This window comes from Littorina saxatilis, linkage group LG2, assembly GCF_037325665.1.
Source record: "Littorina saxatilis isolate snail1 linkage group LG2, US_GU_Lsax_2.0, whole genome shotgun sequence".
Classification (NCBI taxonomy): domain Eukaryota; kingdom Metazoa; phylum Mollusca; class Gastropoda; order Littorinimorpha; family Littorinidae; genus Littorina; species Littorina saxatilis.
Window position 1 is genome coordinate 95,964,457 of NC_090246.1, and position 10,751 is coordinate 95,975,207.

Here is a 10,751-nt window from a genome sequence, read left to right on the forward strand (position 1 = left end):
ACCAAAAAGGTTGTATCATCAGTTTTGCGATACTGCAGTATGATTCTATCTATGTTTCTGCTGAAGCCCGGACTTCAGTATTGCATTTCAGCTTGGTGGCTTAAAAATTAGTTGATGACTTTGGTCATTAAAAATCTGAAAATTGTAAAAAAAAATAAAAAAATTATAAAACGATCCAAATTTACGTTCATCTTATTCTCCATCATTTTCTGATTCCAAAAACATATACATATGTTATATTTGGATTAAAATCAAGCTCTGAAAATTAAAAAGATAAAAATGATTATCCAATTATTTTTTCCAAATCGATTTAAAAACACTTTCATCTTATTCCTTGTTGATTCCTGATTCCAAAAACATATAGATATGATATGTTTGGATTAAAAACACGCTCAGAAAGTTAAAACGAAGAGAGGTACAGAAAAGCGTGCTATCCTTCTCAGCGCAACTTAACTTACCCCGCTCTTCTTGTCAATTTCACTGCCTTCGCCATGAGCGGTGGACTGACGATGCTACGAGTATACGGTCTTGCTGAAAAAATGCATTGCGTTCAGTTTCATTCTGTGAGTTCGACAGCTACTTGACTAAATGTTGTATTTTCGCCTTACGCAACTTGTTTTTTTTAGCCGAGACCAGCTGTGCTGCGGCAGGTCACTCAGAATTGTAGTAACTGTGCAGTAACAGTGTATCAACACGCTGGAATGCTGGCGTTAGATCGACGTTACAGGAAGCGTCTGAAGCTAAGTCTGAGCGGATATATCTGTACCTGGTCAGATAGAGCCATATGAGTGGGTACGCATATATACTGGGAGACAATGAGTTAAATGACAGTTGTTTCCCTTGACCTGGATTCCTATCTCCTACATGTAAATTATATCTATTAGCATTCAACTGTTTTTTATGTGCAACACGTTTCAGAGCTGCAGGAGCTTTTCAAAGATATAATATGTACTTCTTTCAGTTTCACAGCTCGGTACATTTCCCCTTTTTGTCAACAGCATGCAACTGACAATTTGCTCCCGGTGGCTAGAACACACACGACTCGCGCAGCATCTGAACATGAGCACAGGAAGAAGAAAAAAAGGAGTAAGAGGGCAGTAACCGACAAGGAGGATCCAGACATCTTGCTTACTAGTGGAGACAAGCCTGTTTCATGTGCCACAGAACTCTCACGAAAGTGTTTGTCTAACCAAGACAAGGAGGATCCAGACATCTTGCTTACTAGTGGAGACAAGCCTGTTTCATGTGCCACAGAACTCTCGCGAAAGTGTTTGTCTAACCAAGACAAGAGCCATTCAAATGCAGAAGAGAGACAGCAACTGAAGCGTAACAAAAAGCACAAGAAAAGCAAAAAGGACAAGACGGAACTAAGTGTGATACAAACTCCTGGTCCAGAAGGGAGCTCTGCTAAGCCTGCTGGAGAGGCAGTTGTTGTGAGTATCCAGGAAGGCAAGGAGTTCTGTAATCCTCTGCAGGATTTAGAAATGAAGCGAGATGACTTTGAAAGTTCTGTGTGTTGTACTGTGTGTTATATCTGCCAGGAAGAAATGGAAAGCGTTGAAGAGTACAGAACTCACTTGGGCAAGGTACACAGTAAGCGTATGTTTCAGTGTTTGTTTTGTAATCCACCATTTCAAACTGCTCAAAGTCTACAGAGTCACATTGAAATAGCATGCAGATCAAAAAAAGAAATTCCAAGGCCATTTAAATGCACCATATGCCCCAAAATGTATTCAACCAAATGGGATCTCAAGATACATCTCAGAATACACCATGACATTGGCCCCAGACGCACGTTTCAGTGTTTCCGTTGTAACAAGACTTCTGCCTTTAGTAATTTCTTAAAGCGACACGAAAGCCGTTGCAAATATGGACGGGATGAAGACGAAATCAGGAAAATCCGAGAGGCAAAGCCATTCTGCTGCACACTTTGTCAAAATGTGTTTGTGGACCAATGTTCATTAAGAAGGCATATCAGGGCCATTCATGAGCAGCCTGGAGCGTACACTTGCATTTGCGGAGCAACATTTTCATATACTTTTGGTATAAATAAACATTCGAAGACGTGCGGCTCTCAAGTTGATTAAATGAGCTCATAGTTTAACCGAAGGGTAAGAAACGTTCGTTTGTAGTCTACCTTGCCTCACGTTGGTTCAAAGTTTTTACCAATGCAACAGCTCATTGAGTTATTTTTTTATAACTGAGTTGACTTGTATGGACTCGTTCTGGTTCTTTCAGTATGACCATGGGCGTATGTGAGAAGATGGTTTAATTATGAATGCATTATCTTCGAGAGAGAGAGAGTGTGTGTGTGTAGACATGCATTATACAAGACCGAGGACAAAATATCTACTGTCACATAACTCACAGAATTTGAAATAAGAAAATGCAGAATATAACACCACTTGGTTGATAAACATTTAAGTTAACATAAGTTTTAATAAAGAACCTTTTTTCAGATGTCAGATATCAAACAATCACATCATCATAATTGTACTTTGAAGATACAGTATGTACATATTTGCGACAAGTAAATCCAACACAAGGTGAAAAATACAAAATTATTAAGAATAAAACTATGTAAAAAAAGTATGTTTTCATACATTTCAAACACGATTTTAAAGTACAAAAGTTTATAAACAGACTTAGTCAAATATACCATCGACGGGCGCTGTGGCGGGGTGGTAAGACGTCGGCCTCTTAATCGGAAGGTCGAGGGTTCGAATCGCGGCCGCCTGGTGGGTTAAGTGTGGAGATTTTTCCGATATCCCAGTTCACCTTATGTGCAGACCTGCTAGTGGCTTAATCCCCCTTCGTGTGTACACACAAGCACAAGACCAAGTGCGCACGGAAAAGATCCTGTAATCCATGTCAGAGTTCGGTGGGTTATAGAAACATGAAAATACCCAGCATGCTTCCTTCGAAAGCAGCGTATGGCTGCCTAAATGGCAGGGTAAAAACGGTCATACAGGTAAAATTCCACTCGTGCACAAACACGAGTGTACATGGGAGTTTCAGCCCACGAACGCAGAAGAAGAAGAAGAAGATATACCATCCCCTGAAAGAATACACCTCAAACAATCATCAGGTTATGTCGCTCAAGATCACAGTGTTTTCTATTTCTATAATCTATTGCATTCTTAGACCAATTTTGAAGACAATGTCTGGAAGTACATGTGTGTATTTTCACTCTGAAATACGGATGTTATGCCCGCAAGGTATTACAAAGGTGTTGTGCATGCCGATTGGTATGCATTCACCTATTTTTGTTGTGAATACGTTTGCTTTAGCCCTTTTACGGTGTAAAGCAAGTAAACCGTGTTTGTATCATGGCACCTTGTTGTGACCTGTTTTTGTGGAGCGTTATTTAACTATCTTTACGTGTGAGACTCACGTGCTCTTTTTCGCGTCCTGGTTTGGTGTGAGCGCTGCAAAACTGCGTCTAAGTTTTAGAATACGCGTGAGATTCACGTGCTCTTTTCCGTGTCCTGGTTTTGGTGTGAGCGCTGCAAAACTGCGTAGTAGGCTTTAGAATACGTGTGACTCACGTGTTTTTAGTTTTTAATGTCAGCTAGTTCCTTGATGTTCTTTTTGTAAAATAGACCGTTCCAAGTTTTGAGAATTTTTTTCTTTATTTGGTGTTTAACGTCGTTTTCAACCACGAAGGTTATATCGCGACGGAGTTTTGAGCATGCACGAAGTGCGTGATGCAGTTACTGATTGGTTGTAAATAGTAGTCTCACCCAATCCTGTTTTAGGAATGTTGTTGGTTGGTCAATATGGTGACCTTTTACCTTTAAAATAAACTATTCCATGTTAGGTTTTTTTGTTTTCTATAAATATTACTGTTTGACTTCCTCTCATCAGTCGATCTGAGGGTTTTATGAAGTGTTTGGATTTTCGTTCTGTAACGTACCAAGGTTAACAAGTAAACCAATGGAGTGTTTCTTGTTATGTTTTTAACGTCAACGAAACGTTTTTGGAGACAGTTTTATCTCAAGTGTGAATTGTTTTGTGCCCTTCGTTTGGGAGGCTACACGTTTTTGGTACTCTGGTCAACCCACACAGCGCATAAGGTAATTTTGTTGTTACTTGTTTGTGTTGTATTTTGGTCGCCATTTTGTAATGACTTTGTGAGTTGTTTATGTATAACGTGAGTTGGAAGTCTGACATGTTGTGGTGTTTCTTTATTGTGTGTTCAACTATTCTAGTTTTGTGAAACGTACAGCACTGAGCAATGATTTGTAGACGCTAGAAAGTCGCTAATGTTTATAATAATAACTTGTGTTTTCTGTGATTAACGAAGTTCGAAGTGAAACGTTTTCTCTGACTTATCCTAGCCTTACGAGGTAAAAGAGCTTGCGGTCTGTGGTGATCGTTTGTAAACGAGCTTATTTCTAATAACGCTATTGGGGTAAATTGGATGAGGAAATATCTTGTTTGTGACTTTGATTAACGCAGGAACGTTGTCGTTTAGAGACTTTTTAGTATGACAGTTTGCTATTGTATTCCTGGCCTGATGAGTCAACGTTTTGTATTTTCCTTAAAGTAACCATTTTGGATTTAAACGTATTTATGCTAAGTTTCTTGAGTATTCTTAGTGTTTATTGTATTGTTTAACGTAAGGAACGTAATCCTTTCTTACTGTTAAAGGATTAACCAACGAGTGTTTGGTATTGTAACTTTCTTGTCTGTTTGTCTTCGCCTGTTGTGTGATTGTTTGTTTTTCCCGTTTTTGTTTCTCGTGTCTTGTTTATGCATTTTTGATACCTTTGCCATGTCTAATAATTTTTTTTCTTTTCTCTTTTTCTTTCCGTTTAGTTTTTTACCGCAATATACAATACTGTATCATAATATGCATTACTGATATCTAGTAATCAGATGTAGAGAAATAAACCAGTATTTTTGCGCGTTATCGCTTGTAACCTGTGTTTGTCATTTCGTATGAACAATTTGTAGTACCAGCCTCGCACATGAAGGCGCGCACAGGTGTAAAAGATCCACTACATTACCAAATGGGGATTCGGTAGACCTAAAAGGGAATACATTAAATTAACAATTACATATATAGCGTCCACCTATATTTGCTTGTGCAAACGTGTGCAGAGATGGGAGGAGTTTTGGGTGGCTGGGTGTGTGCGTCAGGCTCAGTTTCTCATGTTTACACTTACGAGAATCGTTTGTTTGTTCAATATAGTATGCATGTCTGTTGTTCCATCAGTTTTTTTTTAGATTGGTTTAACGTATGTTGCTTTTTTTCCCTGCTGTCTTGTTCATGTATTTGTGCACAGCTGTTAACGTTCTTACCCCCCGCGGGTTAGGGGGAAGAATTTACCCGATGCTCCCCAGCATGTCGTAATAGGCGACTAACAGATTCTGTTTCTCCTGTTACCCTTGTTAAGTGTTTCTTGTATAGAATATAGTCAATTTTTGTAAAGATTTTTAGTCAAGCAGTATGTAAGAAATGTTAAGTCCTTTGTACTGGAAACTTGCATTCTCCCAGTAAGGTAATATATATTGTACTACGTTGCAAGCCCCTGGAGCAAATTTTTGATTAGTGCTTTTGTGAACAAGAAACAATTGACAAGTGGCTCTATCCCATCTCCCCCCTTTCCCCGTCGCGATATAACCTTTGTGGTTGAAAACGACGTTAAACACCAAATAAATAAATAAATAAATGTTAAAGTTCTTAAACACATCATTCTAAATGTGTTTCCACTTTTGGTTTAAAAAAAGACAGTTGTTTCCCTTGAACTGGACTCCAATCTCCTTGTGTGAGACAACTCCATATTATGTATACATGTAAATATCTATCAGCATCAAACTTTTTTCAGATGCAGAACATTTCAGAGTTGAAACTTTTCAAAGATGAATATATATGTAATACTTATTTCACAGATCTGTACATTTTTCTTTTTTTGTTAACAGCATGAAGCTGACAATTTGCTCCCGGAGGCTAGAACGGACAAGACTCGCGCAGCATCTGAACATGAGCGCAGGAAGAAGAGGAAGAGGGCAGTAACCTACAAGGAGGATTCAGACATCTTGCCTACTAGTGGAAACAAGCCTGTTTCATATGCCACAGAGGTAGCTATGTTGTAAATGTACTTGGCATTGCAGCTTTAGAACAATAAAAAGGGAGGTTAACCTAGCTAGCTGTGCTTTTCAGTAGGTCAGTGACAGTGCAACATTCTTACCTCGCTGGATCTCTGCCCACTTTATTGCATTCATTTATATTTGTCTGGGACCACTCTTTTACAAATAAGATATTTTTCTTCTCATAAAATACATCATTCACCAAAAAGGTTGTATCATCAGTTTTGCGATACTGTAGTATGATTCTATCTATGTTTCTGCTGCTATAGCTGGTTTCTGGTGTCCGCATGTATGCAATTGTATGTGAGTGCTGAGGAGTTTCAGTTTATGCGCTGAAATATGACACTTGTATTTAGTCTCGCATTGACACGTTGCTTGTATGCAAGGACTAAGTCATATTTCCTGGCTTTTTTAGACAAAAGAATTCAGAAGTGATAGCCGACTGTTTGGCAGATACTATACGAGATATATCCAACCCCTGGCTGAATTGGTGATAGTTGAGTGCTTTATAATAAATAAATCCCTGCGCCTTGAATATGTGCGCGTAATAAATCGCATAAAAAAATTTTAAAAAATTTTTAAAAAAATACCTGCGCTTAGAACTGTACCCACGGAATACGCGCGTTATAAGCCTCATATTGATTGATTGATTGATACAGTTGGAACCCTCCCTTCCCCCTCGCTGACTCCCCCCCGCCCACCCCCACCCCCCCCCCCCCCACTCCCTCCATCTGTTCATAAGGTCTGTAAAATTACCTCCCTTTAAAGACGCCTTTCTGTTTAGGATAGCCTCTGAGAAAGGGGGGGGGGGGGGGAGGTGGGGAAGGTTAGTCCACTGTATATTCATTTAACAGAGTTGCCTCATTTAGAGTCATTAATGTAACTGAGAAAGAAAAATGGATTGCTGTTTGTTTTTCAGGAACAAGGAATCCACGGGCGACAAAACATTGGCAGTCGTAAGGTCTTAGCAGAAGTGAGTTTCAGCACAAATGACATTAAAGGCATGTACAAGCAGGAGCTGACCGATGTCTCATCCCCTGCTAAAATGGCAGCAGCAGATGTTTGTTCGCTGAGCAACATTGCCGGTCCTCAAGGCCAAGAATCATGCAAAGGTAATGACTACATCGAAAGCTGTGCAACATCTGAAGGTTGCAATTCAATGTCGGTGAAGGTAAAAAGGGAGACACAAAGACATGAAAGTGAAAGCCATCATGTGCCTACTTCAGATAATTTCTTCAAAAAGGAAATTAAAGACATGGAAGGCCAGCAAAAGACAAGAGGTAGTGAAACAGAGGACCCATCGATCTCAGAGGAGACACGAAAAGTGAAGAAAAGGAAACACAAGGAGATTGGACCTAATCTCCAAACTTCAGTTCCAGGCAGTGTGAATGATAATGACGACGCAACCAGGCAGAAGATTCAGGAAGGTGAGGTGTTCCTCCAGGAACTACAAGAGTCACATTTAAACAGTGAAGACAGTTTTGAACAGTGCTCTTGTTACGTGTGTGAAGAAAGGATGGAAAGTGAGGAATGTTACAAACGGCATCTGGCATTGCTACATGGGAAGCTTGTACTCCAGTGTTTGTTTTGCTGCAATGGATTTCGCTCTTATCAGAATTTGCAGGCCCATATTGAATTAGTATGCAAATCCAGAAAGGAAATGATCAGGCCATTTAAATGCAGCAAATGCCCAAAAGGTTATACCCTCCCACATAATTTAAGAGCACATCTTAGGATAGAACATGGCATTGGCCCACAACGCACCTTCCAGTGTTTTCGTTGTCACAAACACTTCAATAAATCCAATACCTTAGGTGAACATGCGGAACGATGCGAAGTTGGACGCGATGACGATGAGATTCGGAGAATTAGAGGTATAACACATGAGTGTCCCTTCTGTTCAAGAGGATTTGCACACAAACGTGGATTGAAAGTGCACATAAGAGTCGGTCATGAGCGGCAGGCAAATTACACATGTGCTTGCGGATTGACGTGTAAATATTCCTCTTACTATTCTAAACATTTAAAGACATGCACCACTGCCAATGCCAATGGCATCGGTGATCAGGTTACCTCAGTTTAAGTAGTGCTTTAAGTATGAGCCACACTCAACCTCCTCTTGATTTGTGTAACCTTTCAGATCATGTCTGTGTGCCTTTGAGTAGATGTTACTTACTTGAGCCCTTTTCACACCGCTTGATGATTTTGAGATACACGTATATGTTTGATTATGGTCATCGAATTGTTGCTGTGCAGGAAACTGATTTCTTTTTACACCACAGTGAATTATGCATACATGTGCACGGAGAGAGTAAAGGCCGAGAGAGGGAGAAACAGACAGAGAACATTGTGGTGTATTTACAAGAACAGAGGCAATCATTCAATTATTGAAGAAGGCAAAGTGATTGTAAGCCTAAACATCAAATAACATGTGACTGATAATCTGAACATGATGCTATATTAAGTTGCTCATTACATTTTTGTATATTTTCATGAAGGAGAATTCAATGATTTTTTTGTTTGTTGAAGATGACTGTATTTAATTGCTGAAGGTTTTGTTGCTTGTTAAAGGTACCCACACCAAGCCCACCAAGCAGGACAAGACAGCACACAAGGATGCTGGTACGAATCGCCATGCACACGTTTCTAAAAATATCGTCAAAACGAACACGAACAACATCGAACTCTCGACAAAGCTTTTGACTAACCAAGACAAGAGCCATTCACACGCAGAAGAGACACAGCAACTGAAACGAAATGAAAAGGAAAATAAAAATAAACGGGACAAGACGGAACAAAGTGTGGTACAATCTCCTGTTCCAGAAGGGAGTTCTGCTAAGCCTGAAACTGCTGGAGAGGGACATTTTGAAAGCATTCAGGAAGGACGCCAGGGGTTCTGTGATCCTGTGCCAGCAGTGATGCACGAAGACAGCGACAGTTGTATGCAGTGTACTGTGTGTTATATCTGCCAGAAAGAGATGGAGAGTGTTGACATGTACAGAACCCACCTGGGCAAGGTACACAACAAACGTCCGTTTCAGTGTTTGTTTTGTAAATGTTCATTCAACTTACGTCAGATTCTGCAGGGTCATGTAGAAATAGCATGCACGTCGGACAATGCCATTCCTAGGACATTTAGATGCACGATATGCCCAAAAATGTATGCAACCAAATATGGTCTCAAGGTACATCTCAGAGTAGAGCACGGCATTGGCCCCCAGCGCACCTTCCAGTGTTTTCGTTGTAACAACAAATATAAAAGTTCTGTTGGCTTACATCTCCATGAAAGTCGTTGTGAGTATGGACGGGATGAAGAGGAGATCAGAAAAGTCAGAGATACAAAGTTCTGTTGTGACTTTTGTCTGAAGAAATATACCTACAAATGTGCATTATATAGGCATACGCGGATGTTGCATGAGCAGCATGGAGTGTACACTTGTATTTGTGGAGTAACGTTTGCATATGCTTTTAACTACAGTAGACATTTGAATAAATGCTCTCAAGCTAATCAGGCGAATTCAGACCAACCGAATGATCAGGCCTGTCCATTTGCAGTCAAGCTCCCCCAGCTCAGTGTCAGAGAACGCCAGTGAAACAGTTCATTCAGTTATGTTAAAGTAGTTGTTTTTAAGGGAGGCGGGTGTGGGGATGGCTCTAACTATTCACTTCAGTATGGCCAAGGACGTTTTGGTTGTCAAAGATACTTTTGACAATGTTCAAGTAAAAAAGAAACGGAATGTCTTTTCATTATACAGGCTTGGAAATTGTCCGCCGAAAGGCAAATTTCCGCCTATTTTTATATTTAGTCAAGTTTTGACTAAATATTTTAACATCGAGGGGGAATCGAAACGAGGGTCGTGGTGTATGTGTGTGCGTGCGTGCGTGTGTGCGTGCGTGTAGAGCGATTCAGACCAAACTACTGGACCGATCTTTATGAAATTTGACATGAGAGTTCCTGGGTATGATATCCCCGAACGTTTTTTTCATTTTTTTGATTAATGTCTTTGATGACGTCATATCCGGCTTTTCGTGAAAGTTGAGGCGGCACTGTCACGCTCTCATTTTTCAACCAAATTGGTTAAAATTTTGGTCAAGTAGTCTTCGACGAAGCCCGGACTTCGGTATTGCATTTCAGCTTGATGGCTTAAAAATTAATTAATGACTTTGGTCATTAAAAATCTGAAAATTGTAAAAAAAAATAAAAATTTATAAAACGATCCAAAATTACGTTTATCTTATTCTCCATCATTTGCTGATTCCAAAAACATATAAATATGTTATATTCGGATTAAAAACAAGCTCTGAAAATTAAATATATAAAAATTATTATCAAAATTAAATTTTCCAAATCAATTTAAAAACACTTTCATCTTATTCCTTGTCGGTTCCTGATTCCAAAAACATATAGATATGATATGTTTGGATTAAAAACACGCTCAGAAAGTTAAAACAAAGAGAGGTACAGAAAAGCGTGCTATTCTTCTTAGCGCAACTACTACCCCGCTCTTCTTGTCAATTTCACTGCCTTTGCCATGAGCAGTGGACTGACGATGCTACGAGTATACGGTCTTGCTGAAAAATGGCATTGCGTTCAGTTTCATTCTGTGAGTTCGACAGCTACTTGACTAAAATTGTATTTTCGCCTTACGCGACTT

At 39.6% G+C, this 10,751-nt stretch overlaps 1 protein-coding gene across 1 annotated transcript; it reads left to right on the forward strand.

The window, feature by feature from the left end:
• Nucleotides 1–784: 784 nt before the first annotated feature.
• On the forward strand, nucleotides 785–10,137 carry LOC138960451 (zinc finger protein 652-like). The gene is made up of 5 exons (XM_070332362.1): nucleotides 785–788; nucleotides 1,165–1,586; nucleotides 5,929–6,087; nucleotides 7,016–7,523; nucleotides 8,668–10,137. The coding sequence occupies exons 1-5, from the start codon at nucleotides 785–787 to the stop codon at nucleotides 9,687–9,689; spliced, it is 2,115 nt and encodes a 704-aa protein (XP_070188463.1). The 3' UTR covers nucleotides 9,690–10,137.
• Nucleotides 10,138–10,751: the final 614 nt, after the last annotated feature.

Bases quoted from the DNA above. Each gene is read 5' to 3' on its own strand.
- LOC138960451 (XM_070332362.1), top strand. The intron at 6,088-7,015 runs GTAGCTATGTTG...TTTGTTTTTCAG, and splicing joins CTGTTTCATATGCCACAGAG to GAACAAGGAATCCACGGGCG. The intron at 7,524-8,667 runs GTGAGGTGTTCC...TGCTTGTTAAAG, and splicing joins CAGGCAGAAGATTCAGGAAG to GTACCCACACCAAGCCCACC.